The sequence below is a fragment of the Crinia signifera genome, chromosome 2, assembly GCF_055691185.1.
Source record: "Crinia signifera chromosome 2, ASM5569118v1, whole genome shotgun sequence".
In the NCBI taxonomy this organism is placed as follows: Eukaryota; Metazoa; Chordata; class Amphibia; order Anura; family Myobatrachidae; genus Crinia; species Crinia signifera.
The window spans coordinates 135477956-135499098 of record NC_139218.1 but is presented as its reverse complement, the minus strand read 5'-3'; the positions used below and the strand labels follow the sequence as shown (position 1 = coordinate 135499098).

At 45.2% G+C, this 21143-nt stretch overlaps 1 protein-coding gene across 24 annotated transcripts in view; it reads left to right on the top strand.

Moving 5' to 3' along the window:
- The window catches only part of PLEKHA6 (pleckstrin homology domain containing A6), a 158326-nt gene that overhangs the window by 104418 nt on the left and 32765 nt on the right, over window positions 1-21143 (top strand). For 20 of the 24 annotated variants that reach the window (XM_083172887.1, XM_083172891.1, XM_083172883.1 and 17 more), the window contains 7 exons: window positions 1102-1206; window positions 5605-5677; window positions 6228-6328; window positions 7720-7895; window positions 11855-12271; window positions 12512-13007; window positions 15739-15825. In XM_083172887.1, coding sequence (XP_083029013.1) covers window positions 1102-1206; window positions 5605-5677; window positions 6228-6328; window positions 7720-7895; window positions 11855-12271; window positions 12512-13007; window positions 15739-15825 — 1455 coding nt within the window. Of the gene's footprint in view, window positions 1-1101; window positions 1207-5604; window positions 5678-6227; window positions 6329-7138; window positions 7160-7719; window positions 7896-11854; window positions 12272-12511; window positions 13008-15738; window positions 15826-21143 lie in introns of those variants that run through there. The other 4 variants (XM_083172894.1, XM_083172877.1, XM_083172875.1 and 1 more) reach the window with 2 other exon arrangements.

Sequence of the window (21143 nt, the reverse complement as noted above, 5' to 3'; positions counted from 1 at the left end):
GAAGCGTGGCGAGCGCAGCGAGCCCCGCGAGGGGACACGGATACCTTCACAGGTAAGCGCGTCCCTTCGCGGGCTTCACAGGTGTACACGTCGCCATGGACACCTGTGAAGCCCGCGAAGGGACGCGCTTACCTGTGAAGGTATCCGTGTCCCCTCGCGGGGCTCGCTGCGCTCGCCACGCTTCGGGCTCGGTGGCTCGCTGCGCTCGCCACACTATTATATTCTCACTCCACGCCCTAGTGGATAGTAGGGCATGAAAAGGTCGGAGGACGCGTACCGCCGCCCCTCGCGGGCTCGCTGCGCTCGCCACGCTTCGGGTTCACGTTGATAGTGGAGTGGCATTAACAATGGGGATGGGACTGACATTGTGTCACTTTTTGGGACACTTTTTTGGGGGTTTTACACTGCAAAAATCGGGTGGTATCGCATCGCATCGCATGCCATGTGGTTAACATGCGATGCGACGTGATCACTTTACATAGTACCCGATGTAAAATCGGGTTCGGGTGGTTATCTCGTCGCGTCGCATCGCATGCCATTTGGTTAACATACGATGCCATGCGATGCGACGCGATGCGTATACGACCAAAAATCGGGCGCCCGGATAACTCACAAGTACCGTTCTAAGTATATAACCTGGTGGTCGCATCCTGCCTCATCAGATAACAGGTGAAGCAGTAGCTACATTTTCTCAATGGTAAGTGGAGTCTTAGTACATGTACCCCTAGATATTGTCACCAGAAAATAAAGATCAAGACTAGATGTCTGACTGTATGACAATCTAGGGTGCATGTGTATCAACCAGCAACTCTGTTGTCATTTTCCAATGGTACATCTTGATGTGGAACCGTTAACAAGTTTGCATGTACCTTGTATCCCAGGAAGTGAAAGTGGTGTTGGAGTGGCAGCATTGTATGGACTGAGAAATACTATTAATATCATACACTAGATGTTTTGTGTTGCACATTGTGATGCTCTGTTGTATGCTAAGATGCTAATACCACAGCAGATAGGGCTGAGGCACCGGTGCATTATATTTCTATGAGACACTGTGTCCGGTCGCCAAGGGGAATGACGCACCATATCTTTTGTTTCACAAAGCCGTCTCGTCCATCCAAGAAAGGAATTGCCTTTGGGAAACGTTCCAATTCCATGAAGAGGAATCCAAATGCTGAAGTCACTAAGATAGGCTGGTTGTACAAACAGGTGAGTGACAAAGTAAAAAATAGGAAAATAACAGATTGTTTGAAGAACGGTGTATATAAAATGAATAATGCACGACAGATGGTACAAATGCACAGCTTCCGCAATGTGACCAGTAGTAGCAGGTACATTTACTGTGGCTTTCTCCTACAGTTATATGCATAGGATTCAATGTTAAGAAGGTCCTGTTCATTTCCCCACTATCCAAGTGGGCATAGAGTTGATTTTATATAGCGTGGCGAGCGCAGCGAGCCACCGAGCCCGAAGCGTGGCGAGCGAAGCGAGCCCCGCGAGGGGACGCATATTTCTTAAAAAGTATTCCTTGTACCCTTGCGGGGCTCGCTACGCTCGCCACGCTTCGGGCTCGGTGGCTCGCTACGCTCGCCACAGGTTTATATCCAACTCCATGCCCACTTGGATAGTGGGGAAAGGAAAAGGACCCCTTTTTCCCATTGAATTCTATGTTAAAATGGACTCAGACCATTTTAACATTGAATCCTATGGAAAAATCTTGACCATCGCATCGCATACGATTTGGTCGCATGCGATGCGATACGATGCGATGCGATCCGATCCGATTTCTAAATCGGCAGCCCAGATACTACATAAGTACCACTAGATTTAACCTATTATATTTTATAACCTTACATTTAATACAGATGATATAAACAACATATACGCCTCTTTACAGCCTCAGATATATTCAGTGCATCATGAGATGAAGCGAAGCAATAAAGAACAGCACTGACCTAATCAGGCCTAATGTGGGTTTAGCGGGTGTGAATTATTAGATACACAGGGGGACATTTACCAAAATGGATTCGTAGAAAAAAGGTGTATTCGTAGGGAGAAATACACCTTTTTTTTACGAATTTGTATTTTCGGGATTTACAATCCCAAAAATACAACAATTCGTAGTCCTAAAGATGGAACATTCGTATTTGTAGTTACAAATACGAATGCCCTACACCATCGATAGGATACGACAGAAATCACCATTCAAAAGAATGGTGGTTTCTGATTTACTAAGCAGCCGTACTGACAATACGGCTGCTTAGTGGTGTGAAACACCCACGCAAATACGACAGGAAAATAGAACACCATTTTCCTGTTCTATTTGCGTTTTAGCCTGCACGGATCAGTCAGATCCGTGCAGGCTACAGTGTAAAAAAATAGAAAAATAAATAAATTAAAAAAAAAACGGCGTGGGGTCCCCCCCACAGCCATAACCAGCACCAGGCTGAAGGAGCCGGGGCCGGTAATTAAAAATCAGGGAACCCGACAAATAGGGGTTCCCCGATTTTTAACAACCAGCCCCAGGCTCCAGGTCCGGGGCTGGTTCCCAAAATACGGGGGACAAAATGAGTAGGGGTCCCCCGTATTTTAAGAACCAGCCCCAGGCACAACCAGCCGGCAGGGTAATGTCACAGCCGGGGGGAGACTTTTTATGCAAGTCCCCCCGGCCAAAGCATTAACCCTACCGACCAGTCAGCCTGGCCAGGGGCCCTGGGGGAGTGGGGACCCCCCCAATAAAGGGGTCCCCCCCCTCCAGGACTTACCTGACCAGGCTGAAGCCTGGTGCTGTCCTCGATGCCCCTGGGCGGTGGGCATCGAGCTGATAGTGTTGTAAAAAATAGAAAAATCTATTGTTTTTTACTGTGGCACTACAAGTGCCAGCAAGCCTCCCCAGCAAGCTGGGACTTGGAGAACCACAAGTCCCAGCCTGCTGGGCATTAAAGGGCCCGCTGGCACTTGTAGTTCTACAGTTAAAAAAATAGTGCACAAAACACACTGATACACTTTTAAAATAAAACTTTATTACACACAAAGCCCACACATACTAATACTTACCTATCTTCTCTCCGTAGGTATCCCTGATGTCCTGTGTCGGCGTCTTCTGGTCCTGTGTCGTCTTCTTCCTCCATGTCGACCGTCGCTGTCGCCGTCCGGATCCGACGAAATCCATTTGGGAAGCTGTGGAAGGAAACCATACTCACCTGTCCCAGCGCGACGTAGTCCAGGTAAGGGTCTTTGCAAAAAAACAAACCGACACCCCGAATCCAGACCGGACTGACGGAGACGCACGTGTGTTTGTTTACATCGTGCGGCTCCACCTCCCGAATGCCGCTATTGGCCGCCTTGCGGCCTAGCGGCTCCTGATTGGCCGCTAGGCCGCAAGGCGGCCAATAGCGGCATTCGGGAGGCGGAGCCGCACGATGTAAACACCGTGCGTCTCCGTCAGTCCGGTCTGGTTTCGGGGTGTCGGTTTGTTTTTTTGCCAAGACACTTACCTGGACTACGTCGCGCTGGGACAGGTGAGTATGGTTTCCTTCCACAGCTTCCCAAATGGATTTCGTCGGATCCGGACGGCGACAGCGACGGTCGACATGGAGGAAGAAGACGACACAGGACCAGAAGACGCCGACACAGGACATCAGGGATACCTACGGAGAGAAGATAGGTAAGTATTAGTATGTGTGGGCTTTGTGTGTAATAAAGTTTTATTTTAAAAGTGTGTCAGTGTGTTTTGTGCACTATTTTTTTAACTGTAGAACTACAAGTGCCAGCGGGCCCTTTAATGCCCAGCAGGCTGGGACTTGTGGTTCTCCAAGTCCCAGCTTGCTGGGGAGGCTTGCTGGCACTTGTAGTGCCACAGTAAAAAACAATAGATTTTTCTATTTTTTACAACACTATCAGCTCGATGCCCACCGCCCAGGGGCATCGAGGACAGCACCAGGCTTCAGCCTGGTCAGGTAAGTCCTGGAGGGGGGGGACCCCTTTATTGGGGGGGTCCCCACTCCCCCAGGGCCCCTGGCCAGGCTGACTGGTCGGTAGGGAGAATGTTTTGGCCGCGGGACCTTATATTATAAGTGTCCCCCGGCTGTGACATTACCCTGCTGGCTGGTTGTGCCTGGGGCTGGTTCTTAAAATACGGGGGACCCCTACTCATTTTGTCCCCCGTATTTTGGGAACCAGCCCCGGACCTGGAGCCTGGGGCTGGTTGTTAAAAATCGGGGAACCCCTATTTGTCGGGTTCCCTGATTTTTAATTACCGGCCCCGGCTCCTTCAGCCTGGTGCTGGTTTCGGCTGTGGGGGGGACCCCACGCCGTTTTTTTTTTTTATTTATTTATTTTTTCTTTTTTTTTTTACACCTTGCAGCCTGCACTGATCTGACTGATCCGTGCAGACTGCTAGAAATAATTTGTATTAGCAGCCGTATATACGGCTGCTAATACGAATTGTTACACCATCGGAGGGTTACAAAGCAGTCGTATATGACTGCTTTGTAACTGATCCTCCGGAACACGACTTTGCATACGACTTAAACAGTCGTATGCAGTCGTAGGGAAAATACCAATACGAAAAACTAGGTTTTTCATATTGGTAAATTTCCCCCACAGTGTCTAGATAGACAGTGAAAAGGTTGGCAGGCAATAAGTCGACAAGGATAAAAGATCGACAGAGTCAAAAGTTCGACATGGGAAAGGTTAACAGGGCCAAAATGTCAAATATAAAAAAAGGTAATGGTTGACATGAGTTTTTCTCCTTTGTTTGTGTCAATGGTGACAACTGTTGACATAGACCCCAATTAGTGTAGGGCGAACCCTCCTTTGGGCTTGGTGCCTTGCCACGCACTGTTATATTCTCCCTCTATGCCAGGGCTGGGCAACACCGGCCCTCCAGATGTTAATGAACTACACATCCCAGGATGCTTTGCATTAGTTTTGCTATGTGGCCATGCTGAAACTGATGCAAGGCATACTGGGATGTGTAGTTCATCAACATCTGGAGGGCCGGTGTTGCCCAGCCCTACTCTATGCCCACATGAGTGGTGAAGTAAAACCAAGCCTGTATAAAAAAAACATCTTGAAAAGCGCATGTCGACCTTTTCATGTGTACCTTTTACATGCCAACCTTTTGACCATGTCGACCGATTGCATGTTGACCTTTTGACCCTGTTGACCTTTGATCCTGTTGAAGTATTAAATGTCGACCTTTTGGGTTAGACCGATTGACTGCCTATATACACACTGTATATCTATCAACCCGGAACCAGTATTTAACACAAGCACACTGATGGTAGATAGAAAATACAAGAGGGATGAGTCGCATAGCTGCCTCATTTTAATATAACTCTTTGTATTCTTTAGTTTCTCTTGTTCACTATGGGCCAGATTCTCTAAGCTTCAAAAGTGATAAAATGGAGGGTGATAAACAGCCAGCCAATCAGCTCCTGCCTGACATTTTTCATACACAGTCTGTGACATGGCAGGTAGGAGCTGATTGGCTGGCTGTTTATCACTCTCCATTTTATCACTTTTGAAGCTTAGAGAATCTGGCCCTTTATCTCTTTTAAGCACATGACAACTGTGCCTTTTCTTTCCAACTCCTGTCTGCAGGCCAGTTCTGGAGTAAAGCAGTGGAACAAGCGTTGGTTCGTCCTTGTTGATCGTTGTCTCTTCTACTACAAAGGTACATAGTAGTTAGCTATATCCCAGCACCAGTTGGGCTATTTTTCTGTTCAAGTGTAAATTCATCCACTGGCAGAACAGATGGTTCAAAGTCCTCTTCACTCATCTGTTGATTGGTCCCATTTTCCCCATGCTCAGACATGGAGCAGGTGGAGATTGAATAATTTATCAGCGTTCTATTGTTTTATGTGTTCTGATAAATGTACAAAAGCCTCCCACACATTATTCTTACTGGTGAGCATGGAAGTGCTGGGATTAACTCTTTGCAAAGAGGTTACTGTGATAGAATCAAAAAAGCAGCACAGTATTTGGGAGAATGCTATGGCAGTGAAAGAGTTATGTCAGGTGTGTGACCACTAGTTTGTCACACGCCAGCCTCCCACTTGTCATTTGTACAGTATATCACTTTCCAGTAGCGCCATGCCATTCCCTGTTTGTATTGTTTTGAAGCAAGTGCTTGTCTGTTGCTCGATCTCCACTCATTCTTTATGCAGGTACTATTTACTCTCCCATCTCCTTTCTTTCACATTTGTCTTCATTTTCTTATGCAGATGAAAAAGAAGAGGGGGTTTTAGGAAGCATCCCCCTGCTGAGCTTTCGCATCACCCCTGTTCAGCCATCAGACAACATCAGTCGTAAACATACCTTCAAGGTTAGTAGAATTCAGGAAGCAAAGTAACTCCAAGAAACCTTCTTTCTCCAATTCTGGACTGCTTACCTGCAGACATGTACACACGTCTATGACACTGCGATCACTGTTATTATTTTCTATACAGTTATAATATATACAAACGACTACATGTTGTTATGCCCGCACGTCTCCAAAAATGATTCATGCTTTTAAAACACGGGTGAGTTTCCCAGTGCAACAGGGAGAAACTGGGCTGGCATCTGATCATATATCATCCAATACCTATGGTTCTGTGTTGAAGGTTTGTTCCTTCTCAGGACAAACACTTGCTGACGACGGGGACATGTTTAAAGAAAATGCATTGCTAAATTATACTGCTCATACTTTTGCTGTTAATGGACGTTGATTATGATGACATGATCTTATAGAAATAAGTCATGGTCTAGTACAAATGTTATATATTTTCTTCTCTTGAAGAAAAATATTATTTACTTATATAATTATCTTTAGTAATTATAATAATTATAAATATTGTAACAGTTTTAGTAATTCTATATAATAAGCAAAATAATTTCTGTTTGGGAGACCTTTATTTGGCTATGTGGGATCTTTAAACATGGTGCTGTCCTCAGTGCATTTTGGCTATTAAGATATCCATTTTTATTTTCGACGAGTCATATAAATCGTGCAATTCATTTGAGCTACATATGGGGGCTTCTGCTTTGGGTGATATAAGCCCCCGAGTGTATGCTGCCTCTCTCACCTGTTCTGTCTTCCCTCCTGTGCTGGTGAGAGGATCCCATGGAACGTACCCCTGCCAAGAGCCTGCCCCCTGCAGAGTCGCTGTGCTAGGTAGTAAGTCCTGCTGTACCTGCTGCATGCTCACATTACTCATCCACTGCCTGGCACAGGCCAAGTCTGCATGCTGCACGAACATTGCACGAGACATGCATGCAGCCAATAAGAGTGTGCCCTTTGCTTTAGGCTGGCTAGGGACTAAAGTTGCCATTACAATGGAGAATGTGAATTTCTGCATAGTGCACTGGGAATTCATGCATGGGGAATAACATTCAGATAACCAACGGCATAAATCAGTATTTGGTGAATGTTTAACAAAACAAGGAACAAAATGTATAAACATCAACTACTCTTTTATTTGTTAAAATATTAAATTAAAGCACATTTCTGCAATGATTTACTTTGTTAAATACAGAAAAAGTGGACACCATGGTCACACATATATGGAAATATACATCAAGTTAGCATATACAAGAACATAAAAAAACTTTGAAAATCACACATGGGTGAATTTTTTGGGACTAACTATACCTGTATTTCTTGGCATGTTAAACTATTATTTTGTATTCATTATTTTGTGCCCTGACTCCTGCAAACCCCTCTTGTTCCCACAGGTAACAGTGTGCTGGGTAGGGGATGAGACTCTCCATAACGAAGCCCAAATGTCTCGACAGGCAGAGCACGCTGGCATCCGTACTTACTACTTTAGTGCAGAGAGCAGAGAAGAGCAGGAGTCTTGGTTGCGAGCAATGGGGGAGGCATCGCAAGTCCAGAACCCTCCCACTCCTAGGTCAGTGTACAGTTAATTATGTCTGTGTCATTCCATGCTAGCTACACAAGTGATGGCTCCTGTACTTATTTTTGAATTACATCTATGGCATTAAATAAAATACCGGCATTTTCAAGCTGCCACTTCTCAATGGGTTCGACCTGGAAATTTAAAGTACAGTTGAGTAGTGTCAAAACCAATTTGAACCCGCTCATCTCTAATTTAAAGTGCCAGTTATATTAAGTGCAAAACTGTAGGGCTACTGAGAAAACATTTCTACAGAATGTAGTATTTAGCGACAACTGTAAGGGGTAAATTTACTAAGATAGGTGTTCAGACTATCTTCATAGGTTTGAATTGATTTCACTTTGAAGCATTTACCTCCCAAAAAAATATTTCCCAGGACACATAATACGCTATAAGAGTACTATGCTAATTGGAGTAGTTTATCTTGCGTGGACTTGAACTTCTGGAGCCCAGAACAATGGGAACACATATATGGGCCTATGTAGATTTGCATAGTTCTGGCACTAAAGCAATTGTGCACATGGGACCTTATTTTGATTAATTCGGTTCTCCATGCGTTTGCACGGAGGGCCGATGTGTGCAGGCGCATGTCTGTGCATGTGCAGACGCAGGGTGCGTGCACGCACCCTACAGAGTGGGCGGGGGACAGAGAAGGGTGGGGGGCGCCAGGCAGCCCCAATACCATATGGGAACGCCCAGCGATTCATAGGCATTCACATGAGAACGCTGGGCGTTCTCATGGTAATGAGGCCGTGACGCAGGGGAGGGGGGCAGGCAGCTGACATCACTAGATGCCAGCTGCCCGCCCTGTGCTCACACAGAGCGCCCAGTTTAGAGACACCATATAGGTGTCTCTGGACTACGAGCGCAGGAGAAATCATTCGATGATCGCCGACCATCAAATGATTTCTCCCCGCCTGCGAATGGCTGATTATGTAAATCAGCCATTCGCAGCTCTTGTATAATAGTCTGAGAGAATGTTTCATAAAACAAAAAATATCCAGTGCGGCAGCCCTGTGAAGGAAAACATCACGTCAATGAGAAAGGTCAGAGGGAAAGGATCAGACTGGTTCAATCTGACAAGAGTGCTACAATAATTGAAATGTTCCAATAATTATGTCCAATCGGGTTTCATACCTTTTAATGAAAAAGTGGAATCTGAGGCTACAGCGGGCACAGACTCAAAACTACTCAGCAGTGGAAGACTGGAAAAGCATCACGTTGTCTGACAAATCTAATTGTATTTTATGCCGCAACATGCATATGGTAGGTCAGCATGGATCCATAGTTATATCCTGTCCTGTGCAGGTCAGGCTACTGCTGGTGGGGAAATGATGTGGGAATGTTTTCTTGTCACACATTGGTGTGTGGTTATGGCTATTTGGTAGTCCTGGGGGGGGGGGGGGGGGGGTTGAAATTAAATGTATAAAAATAAAGCTGTCTTAACATTTGGGGGTTAGATGCAAAAGCTCCCCCTCCTGCAATGCAACATGGTGTTGGCCAATTGTGTTCTTGTTTGCTTTACTTACAAACATGAATCTGGCAATTTGTGCACATCATATCAAGCTGGTTTATCTAAAGATGACAATGAGTTACATGCACTTTGATGACCTCCACGGTCAGCAGAAATCATCCAGTAGTGCACCATGTGGATGTGGTGCAGTGAGACATTTACAGAATTAAGGATTGATTATGAGTCACACATAAAGGGGGAAATTTACTAAGATGTGAAATACACTTCACAGGTCATGTTGCTATGGGCAACCAATCAGAAGCTACTTCTTATTTCTTTTTCACCCTCTAGAAAATAGTTGACAGGATCTGATTGGTTGCCCATAGCAACATGACCTGTGAAGTGTATTTCACATCTTAGTAAATTTCCCCCCAAATGTCTGTATATGTGGATAGCTGCAGAAGCATTATTTACTACTTTATACGGTACTTATGTAGTATCTGGGCGCCCGATTTAGAAATCGGGTCGGATCGGGCACATCGCATCGCATCGCATGCGACCAAATCGGATGCGATGCGATGCGATGGACCCGATTTTTCCATAGGATTCAATATTAAAATGGTCTGAGTCCATTTTAACATAGAATTCAATGGGAAAAAGGGGTCCTTTTCATACCCCTACTATCCAAGTGGGCATGGAGTTGGATATAAACCTGTGGCGAGCGTAGCGAGCCACCGAGCCCGAAGCGTGGCGAGCGAAGCGAGCCCCGCGAGGGGACGGTATTCTGTGTCCCCTCGCGGGGCTCGCTACGCTCGCCACGCTTCGGGCTCGGTGGCTCGCTACGCTCGCCACAGGTTTATATCCAACTCCATGCCCACTTGGATAGTAGGGGTATGAAAAGGACCCCTTTTTCCCATTGAATTCCATGTTAAAATGGACTCAGTCCATTTTAACATTGAATCCTATGGAAAAATCGGGTCATCGCATCGCATCGCATGCGATATGGTCGTATGCGATGCGATATCGCATCGCATCTGATTGTATGCCTTAACTTAAGGCATACAATCAAAAAATCGGGCGCCCAGATACTACATAAGTACCCTTTATACTAGCTAATAGGGGTTCTATACACCTACAAGCGGTTTGCCGTGGCACCAGTTGCTTGAACGCCTGCCGCTGCACATGTCACTATCAGGCTTCCCTACCCATAATTATGACATTACACGCCCACAACACTCCTATAACATTCCCACAAAGAAGTGCAATTCCTTGTCCTCGCATTGTTGCCTCCCATTTCCCACCCCAAAATGCCCAATTATATGTAAAGCAGATCCTGTCAATTTCTGTATAGGACAAAGATACACAACAATGTGTAAAATCTGCCCATGATTTGTATGGAAACACTCTCCATTTGTGTTCTTGCCAGCCTGGGCATTAAGGCATAGCCCGGAAAATTCTCGGGATTACCAGTGAAGGGGTTAATAGATCTCACATTTTAGTAAATTTACCCCTAATGTGCAGCCATCAAATCTGCTACAACTGCATGATTTTGTCCTGACAACATGGGCCAGCAATCGCACTGTGTGGAATACATGCTACAAAGAATTCAGAATGTTGCACGGCAAAGGGTAGCCCTACCTGTATTAGACAGATCAGGGGTCAGCAAACTGTTTTACCTTTTACCCCAAAATATATTTAAATACGCCGACGTTATCCCCTTGATTTAAAAGGAAGCAAATTATATATTATTAATTATTATCACAGCAAAATAAATATAGTTTGTATATATATTTTATTGTACATACATTTAATATAGCCCAGGAGGGCTCAGGATTGCATGCGGAGCAAGAAGCGGTAGGTGGAGGCGGAGCCAGAGCCGAATACGCACTGCCACTGATTATGAAATGGCGCTGAAGATGCTGTAGCCAGCGTCTCCTAGCGTGAATGAGCATGCATCGGGTGACTGCTTATGCGGGCGCTGCAGCGTCCCGGCAGCACTATGAACGCCAGAGCCGCCGAGCCAGGAGCTTCCAGGGGGTAATGGATGGTCACGCTGCCAAAACACAGCCAGGCATGCATATAGATTCATTTGCATGCCCAGCTGTGTCTTGGCAGCGCGACCGTCCATTAACCCCAGGAATTTCATTTTTACCCCATTTGGGGTAATTTACCCTGTTCCCTGACCACTGAGATAGATGTACATAGTAAAGTGGCTACTGAGTTCACATACATCTGTACACAGTGATACTAGGAAAGTAAAATATCAGAATGTAGTCTATATTACTAAATAATGACACTACCTTCTGTCATGGCAGCATCCAATAAGCAGAAGTGTTAAGCTGTAAATTACTGCCTGTGTAAACAGACTCTTACTGTAACCAAATTTGTTGACAAATATATAAAACAATAAAAAAAGTTTTTATTTTTTTTGTAACCTAATAATGGTTAATAATAGCTTTTATAAGTCACAACTGGTTTGACCATCATTTGTGTATTGCAGATTGGAAAGGCAAGACAGTGAAAATATACCACCTGTAAGGGACCGTGACCCAGAGACGCGAAGCCGCGGTGAGGGGGATGGGAGAGGCTCTGAAAAATTAGAGAGGAGATCGGAGTGCAGAAAGGACCAGCTAACCAAAGTTAATGGGACTGGGCTTCCTACTGATAGACTTACTGACCTGGAGCCACCAAGACATTTACCTGAAGGAGAACGCCCTCTACAACCAAATGGTTGGGGCTTCATGTCTTCCCCAGGTCGGCCTGCCAGCACAGTCTTTCCTGAGGGTAATGGGCAGAGAAGGGGAATCCTGCCACGTACCTATCCGGAGAAAATGGCACAGAGACAAAACTCCATGTCACAACTGCAGCAATGGGTGAATCTACGTAGGGCAGCAGCTCCAACGGAAGAAATGCAAAGGTAAGAAAATGTAGAGAGAGTGGTGTAACATGAGCAAGTGAATCACTGAATGCATTAGGTAGTAAGATCATATGATCTCCATAACAATAGAGATAGCTAAAGTCTCTAATTCTTAAATAAAATAAAAAAAAATCTACTGCTGCTTGTAGACTAGCTGGGCATTGAGATAACTGTTTATGTGGTATCAGTGTTCGTTCATCATGTGTCCCCCACTAATTACACATTTGTGTTTTCTCACAGCCCCAGCAGATACTTGCCAGGATCACACCGTATGCCTGATTACTACGCTCAGTACCCTTCCCAGTATCCCGATGGTTATCAATATTACACCCCGGCAGGGTCACGACCAGACAGTATTTGTTCTATGCCAGCTTTTGAAAGAGGCGTACCCCAGTGGGCCTTGGAAGATAAGCGCCAGGTTCTTCGCAATGGAGCACCATATCAACCTCGGGATTGGAAGGAGCCTGGTGTTTATGGACATCCTGCAGAATGGGGTCCTCGTCCAGCTTTGTACTACCAAGAGACAGATGCTGCTTGCGGATCTCTCCGCCGACTCTCCCTGCAGCCTCGTTCTCGCTCAGTACCCCGCTCTCCAAGCCAGGGGACTTACAGCACACGACCGAGGGTCTACTCCCCTGTGCGCTCACCAAGTGCACGCTTTGATACTGTATCTCGGGATGAGAACTTTGTGGAACCAGCTTCATATACCATGCGACGTTCAGTTAGTTCACCCAAAGTGAGTGTGTTTACAGATTGGTAAATATTCTTCACTGTGTTTTATACTTGTTTATAAATGTGCTTTTTTTAGGATGGTACACACTATATCAGGGCTGGGCAACAGCGGCCCTCCAGATGTTAATGAACTACACATCCCAGGATGCTTTGCATTAGTTTTGCTATGTGGCCATGCTGAAACTGATGCAAGGCATGCTGGGATGTGTAGTTCATCAACATCTGGAGGGCCGGTGTTGCCCAGCCCTGCACTATATGATACACTGCACAAGCCGAATTCAGCATCAGTTGCGGCAAGCAAAATGTCAACTGGTGTCTGACGCATGCAAGGCCGCCCATTCAAAATCTCTCCCTGCGATTGCATTGTAATTACAGTCGCGTCACAGAATAGTGATAAGATCACATATCTAGGGTAGCCCCCTACCTGCGTAGCCTGAATGTGAAGGAAACAGCAGCTTTGTGTGACCCATGCAACCTCTGCAAACCAAACCACAGGCGTGTCTGGACCGCACTCTCCCAACACCTTGACGCCAACCCCAGCTGCCGCTCAAAATACAGTTTGATCTTCTTGCATGCACGCTGCAGTGGCCATGCATGCGTAAAAGTGTGCAAATCACCTAATAGCACTTTTCACACTTCAGTGATTGAAACTGAATATCAACTTTAACCTCAGAGGATGGGCACTGAAATGTCAGCAGCAGTAGTCACTGACACAGATTCCTCCACTCCCTCCCTACAGCCTCACTCACACACACACACACACACACACACACATGTGCCCCTCTCCCCAGACACTGACCGAGTTAGAAGTCAGGTTTTGCAGCTTGCCCACCACAGATCCCTTTTTGGCATCTCTGAGGGGGCAGGCAGACCAATCTCCATTTGAGTCTGACCAAAAGAGAGTGTTTTTTTATTATTATTAATAATAACAGTTTCTTATACAGTAGCACAGCAAATTCTGTTGCCCTTTGGGAAGGGGGAAGACTGTATATATATAGAAAACAGGTTGGGGTGGCTGAAACAAAGCAGATATATAGACAAACAAAGTCACGCTTAGTACCATTATACCTGCAAGGAATAGTGACTGAAATAGCCAACTCCCTTTACTCCTGTCATGCTTGTCAGATTGTAGGATGGGCTCCTCATACTGATTTGTGTGGATTATGCAACCAAGTATCCAGAAGCTTTAGCCCTTTTCTCCGTACAGACAGATAATGTGGCTGTTGTTGTTAGAACTATTTCTCCAGGATGAGGTTCCCAAAGTAAATACTAACTGATGAGGGTATTCTGTTTATGTCAGAACCTCTGTATCTATCAAAAGGGAAGCTGGGTCAGCTAAGTGTGATATTAAAACCCTACCCAGTGTGTCACAGCCAAGACAGAGAAAACACCCCTATGCACACATCACATGGCCACAGTTCACCAGCCCCCCTCAAACAACCACTAGCAGATCCCAATGGCACCTGAGGCCCGGCAGTGGTTCTCCTTTTAACCATTTGGGTTATATAAGTTTGTTCTCTTGAAGTCATGAGATGATGGCATCTTCCTAAACAAAAAACCCTGCAGCTGTATCTTATATAGCCGAGGGTTTATTTATTCTGGTGCTTCAGATTGCGTTTATACCTGATATTTTAAAGAATAATGCTTTCACTATCATGGAACAGCAGTCTGAAGCACAGGGTTATAGAATTCAACGCTTCATAAATAAAGCCTCAAAGGTCAATTGCAGGTAATGATACTAAAGTATTACATGTGTCCTAATGATCCATAAAAACTAGCCGCAACATCTGACCTGACTGGAAATGTGCTGCTTACAGACATTGGGGTCAATCCTATTAGATGCTGATGAGAATCATCACGGCACCGGGCGCACTTTATAGCAGATGGAATTTGCCTAAAAGCGCTCGCACCTTCATCGGGTTGCAAGCAATTTTAAGCAAATTCGGGCCAGTGAAGGTTGTGAGGTCGGGTTAATTCGGGTGCCATTGCCGGCATTAAAATGCATTGGAACGGCACCTGAACGGCTCCTCTCACCCTTCGCAGCTTAGTAGTCACTTTATTTATTTATTAATAGTTTCTTATATAGCGCAGCATATTCCGTTTACAATTAACAACAGTGATAAAACAAACCGACATATCATCTGGACCTGTATAACTGATCATTAGTGCAAACTTACCCATGTGACAGCAAATCAATGAATGCATCAGTACATAACAAAGCATACAGACATGGTTAAGAGGTCCAGTTGTTTTTCAGGCTGGTTTTAGTATTTCATATACAGTATGGTTCTTCTAGGATTTTTTCACACAAATTCTAGAGTTTACAGTACTGTAAATAGATGATAAAAAACACCCAGTGAGTGGCAGTTTTGTGGGTAAGCAGAAAGGAAGGCATTATGAAGACAATTAGCAGTGTTACAGCATGCAGATGACCTTGTCCATAGTTCTGATAGGCAATGGGCAAGCAAAGAATATGTTGGTCTCTTCCACGAAATTACTTCATTTTCTAACTAAATCCACCCAAAACTCTCAGTATGCCAATGTACAGTAAATATAGCATATACCTTACAAATGTTTATTTCCAAGATCAAAGTACAACAAAGTGAAAGGGCAATAAAAGAAAACATCAGAATGCACTACATATAACAGAACAGTATTATAATACTGAAGTGAAATATTGTACATGCTGCTAAAAATGAGGTGCAGCTTTATAACTGTTTAATCTCTCTTGTCAGTATGACTATTTGGGTGACCGGAGACCTGGTCCTACAGGAGTGTACTCGTATAGCTACCCGTCATCCCCTCCTCTTCATGACAAAATGGTAAGTGTAACATACTGGTTAGGGAGCAGAGCATTCCCACAGTCTTCTATGGACTGAATGGTGCCCTGCAATAGGCCAGAATACCTCAGTGACTACACTATCCCTGCAGTGGTCCTGTCATTGCCGTGTGTCTTGTGTGCTAGCAGCATTTCAGACTTTATTTTTGTCTTTTTTTTATTTTTTCCTTTTGTACTTGTATATACTTATTAAAATAGTAATAGTTTTAATTATAAATACTACATGAGGTACCTAGCATTGCCCGGGTTTGTGCGTTTAGCATTACTTGAACTTTATCCTTCTTTCGTTTTAAGCTTAACCGCTCGCCATGCCGGCATACACCTGTCTGTGTTGGGCTCCTGAATCTGACCACAGTTTTTTTCTTAATCCTCATGTCCTCTAGCCCCTCTATGTTATGCAGCTCTGCAATATACTGTATTAGATCCCTGACCCACTTTGTAGTGGCCGGACCCCTATTTGGACCCCTATTACCAGTGGAGGCTCTTATCTCTGCGGAGGAGGGGGGCGGCTGTGATGCGAACCCCCCTCCGCTGCCACCGACGCTGTGCTCATCCCCGTCGCTGCCGACACAAATCACGAGTCCAGGGTCCCTATCCCAGCTGTAGGTCCCCGCCGCGCGGTCGACGCATGCGCAGTAGCTTCTTCGGTACTGCACATGCCCCAACCCCCAGAGGCATATTCCGGGTCCCAGGTCCGGCAGTATTGTCCTCATACTGCGCATGCGTGGAACCTGTTTTTTTTATGGACTGCCCATGTAGAGGTGTCTGGAGGGAGGGAACACCTACCAATGGGACTGCCTTGGATGACTGGCAGGTCGGACTTCAAATAGGAAGTCACTGTCAGTCACAGTGAAGCCAGAGCAGTCTCACAGACTGCATCTGGTTTCACTTAGGCAGGAAACAGTGGCAGATTTTACCTGGGGGGTCTGAAGCCCTGCAACCCATAGGTAATAACCGCCACTGCCTATTACCGTGGAGGTATTGGGATTGCAGGTGTTAGTGGCTGTGAACCTAATTTGAACCCAATCAATGTCCTCTACCCCCTCTGTTATGTAACTGCCATAAGGCCCCCATACCATAGTTGCCTATTCTCCTGCATTCTGCAGGAGACTCCCTGAAATAGCAGCAATCTCCCTCTCTCCCTCATTAGTCTAGCAATCTCCCTCATTTCACCTAGCCCACATTACACTGTTACATTTCTGGGATAAAAAAGGAAAAAAAGGAATGAGAGATAGATACATTTATATTACAGTACAGTAGCTCTTACTAACTGCTTTGGGCCTCATCTACATTTGGATATAAGTAAATTTTAAAGATTCCTCTCAGATGTAGTAGTACACACCCACGTGTCTAGGTGCCACGGCCACAATCTCTTTTAACAAGCTCTCCATATAAGGAAATAGACACGCCCTTTGGGTGGAGCATGACACGCCCCCCCATGGGGCGCTGTGCAAAATTCTGCTGCCAACTACAATCTCCCTGAAACTAGTTTTCAAAAGTAGGCAAGTATGCCCCATACACTAGTCCAACTTGTCTTAGCGGCCTCCCATCTAATTGGCTGAGAGAATTCTCTCAGCCAATCATTGTCCGGACAGTCTTTTCATAATATTTTTTTCAAATTCACCAGTATCTTCCCGCCCCGCCTCCTGGCAAATGTTGCTACTAGCTCCCAGCCACCGCTCTGACCCCACTGCCTGGACCCTGCTACCCGCCCCATGGACCCTGCAGCCCGCCCCCCGCCACACAGACCCCACCGCTGCACATATGTGTGCCACTGATGGGTCCATCAGATGCGCATCGGACCGCGCATTGGGTCGGATGGGATGTCACACAGTTACAATTTGTCCCGGTTTCACGTCCCGATTCGTCAGAATTGGGTGAAATCGGATAAGTGTATGGGCACCTATATGTTGCTTCCGTAACCCACTTATTTGTAGTGGCCGGACCCCCTTTTGGGCCCATGGCAGGTCGGGATTGGTGGTCTAAGTGGCCGTGAACCTAATATGAACACAAATCAATGTCCCCTACCCCTTCTATGTTATGCAACTTTGCCATATCTTACTTCACTGGGCCCAAAGAACCTCCACGGAGGTGACAGGGGTGTCTTAACCCACAGTATATTTTTCCAGATTGTAAGTCACATGTGTACCACGTTTGATGCAAATTTCTCCAGGCATTCCGGAGTTATGCCGGAATATACATACACACATACATCCATTTTTCTAAATATAGATTACATAGCTGCCAGCATTTATAAATAAAATTCCGGGATGCTTTGCTGCTAAGCCAGTGCGTCAGCACATGTAAAACAGGATACTGTCTTAGATGACATTGGAGCACTACAATCCCCAGCATGTCCTGCTTACTGCATGTGATAGTAGGTTTTTCTGTGCTTTTGTCAATACTAAAAAGCAGCCACATTCCCATTTATCAGAACTTGTAACTGTATATTACTGTGTAACATTAGCTGGACGATAAGGGCCACCACTTCCTAGGTTCTTATGTTCTGTCCAGAGCTTGGGCATGAAAACAATAAGTCATCTTAATGATATTCTCCAGGAAGCAGTGCACATTGTACTTTGTTATTAATGAAAACATATCACACAGGAAATGTAACACAAGGCCACGATGACTACAATCCAACATAAGACTGCAAAACAGAGATGTATTTAGCAATAAAAAGTGTGTAAAAAAGATGTAAAAAAAAAAAAGTGAAGCTAGTGTCAGCGCTGTGGTGAATGAGAGGACGCAGATACTACAACATATATTTAGGAACTTCCACCTTCATAGCTAGCTACTAATTGTTTCCTTGATATGAATGTGCATATTGTTTTTTTATTTATTTATTATTTATTAACAGTTTCTTATATAGCGCATACATATTCCACAGCGCTTTACAGATAATATTTGAACATTCCCATCAGCCCCTGCCCCAGTGGAGCTTACAATCTATGTTCCCTACCACAGGTACACGCACTCACAGACATTCTAGGGTTAATTTTTGTTGGGCGCCAATTAGCCTACCAGTATATTTTTGGATTGTGGGAGGATACCGGAGTACCCGGAGTAAACCCACGCAAACACGGGGAGAATATACAAACTCCACACAGTTAGGGCCATGGTGGGAATGGAACCCATGACCTCAGTGCTGTGAGGCAGTAATGCTAACATTACACCACCCGTACTGCCCATCTAGTAAAAGTTAATTGCAGTTTTGTGTTACTGATATAGAAAATGTGGCCCACACTACACTTCTCCTTTAGTTGTGCAAGTGTTTACACTAAGGGGGGGTATTCTGGTTGATTCGCTCGGATACCCACCATTCGCAAGGCGCTTACGTTCGCACTGGCTGCGAATGGATGTTTTACATAAACATCCATTCGCAGATGGGTTACACCCACAACACTCAAAGCACCCTTAGATTTGCTTGCACATTCAGAGGGAAGTGGGCGGGCAGCCGACATCTGGTGATGTCAGCTCCCCCCCCCCCCCCCCACGCGTCATCAGCCAATTAGCATGAGAACGCCCAGTGTTCTCATAGGAATGCCCATGAAACACTGGGCGTTCCCTGTTAATTCGGAGTAGGCTCACGCACCCAGCGCATGCTCATGCGGCCGTGCGAACAGACCAGAATAAGGTCCCAACTTACTGCCTTCCTGCCCCTGCTTACAATATATCTGTGTGTTTGTAGCTACATCTGAATATGCCCATGGCTGTATATAAGCAATTCCCAACTTACTATTACCGCAGGACCAACCTCCTTTATGCAATACTTTCATTTTTCTTAGATTTTTTTTCTCCAAAAATCTTGACATTGATTTTTATAAATACCATGTTTGCGTGTTTAAAGAGTTTGATTACTTTGGGCAAAAAGCACCTTTAGGGAAATATCATTTTTGGAAAGAAGCTGCGTGCAAGTGCATTCCATTAGAGTAAAGAGCAGGCCTGACGGTACATTTTAAATGGGGCTGCTAAATTGATAGAAATGTGCTTTCACATACTGTATGCAGGTAAAAGGCTCCCTGCTGAATGCATAGGCCAAGGCTTGGTCATCACTACCATCCTTATGGGTCTGTAAAAGTCCTTTGCTGGAAATGCACTTCTTGCATCTGCATGTGGGCTATTCTATAACGAGACTGCAACTGTTAAAAATAAACCTCACCATGTGAGTTAAAAGGGAATGTGGAAACATTAACCTTTGACTATACTAAACTTATTTTACAAGCTTCACTGTAGCGTATATTATGTTACATACATCTCTTCATGTATGTTTATATTTGTTAAGTGTCCCCCTGCACTATTTAGTCAGATGCAGCACCTACTGCATAGGGGGGGTATTCAACACCCTAATGGCGAGTTATGACGGCGAGCAGTGTCGATAGCTCACCGTCAGAGACTTCAACGAGAGAGAGAGAGAGAGAGGTTTTATGGATCGGCGGCACTCGCAAACAAAAAGAGACCAGGCATATTTACAAGCCAACGTTTCAGAGCCGAGTGGCCCCTTTATCAAGGTGCAATTGTGAATTCACACACTTGCTGATTCACACTTGCACCTTGATAAAGGGGCCACTCGGCTCTGAAACGTTGGCTTGTAAATATGCCTGGTGTCTTTTTGTTTGCGAGTGCCGCCGATCCATAAAACTTCTACATTCTGACAGTGACACTGTCAACCTGGGGGGCACCTCTTAAGGGTGTGGTATAGGGTTCTGACTATCGGGATCCCGACTGGCTGCACTCAGACAGCATGGTGATTGCAACAAAGCCCCTTGCAGGCACGGTGGCTCGCTACGCTCGCCACCTATTCTATTCTCCCTCTCTGGGGGTCATGGACCTCCCCGAGCGAGAATAGCCGGTGGCCGCCGGGAACCCGTCTGTCTGTGTTTTAACAGCCGGGATCCCGACATCGGGTAAATGACTGTCGGGATCCCGACTGTCGGCACCCCGCTTAATTCATCTCATATCCAGCATCCATCTGCTTGCTCGGAGTGCCGCCCCCACAGACTCTTATTTATTTATATATATATATATATATATATATATATATATATATATATAAAATAACTTTACACTATAATTTTATAAAAATATTTCCAGCTAATGTACAAACAAACACAGAAAAATAAGTTCCTTTCAAACATGTACACAACTCATGTCATGCGGGTGACTAAGTAAGCTGGAATACTGAGTTTGTGAATGATTAGCATTTCTGAGCAAAGCTTCCAACCTAATGGACTGCTTATGATTGACGCTGAACATGAATTCACAAGTTTTCCATTACATGCAAAAAAATAACAACCACTC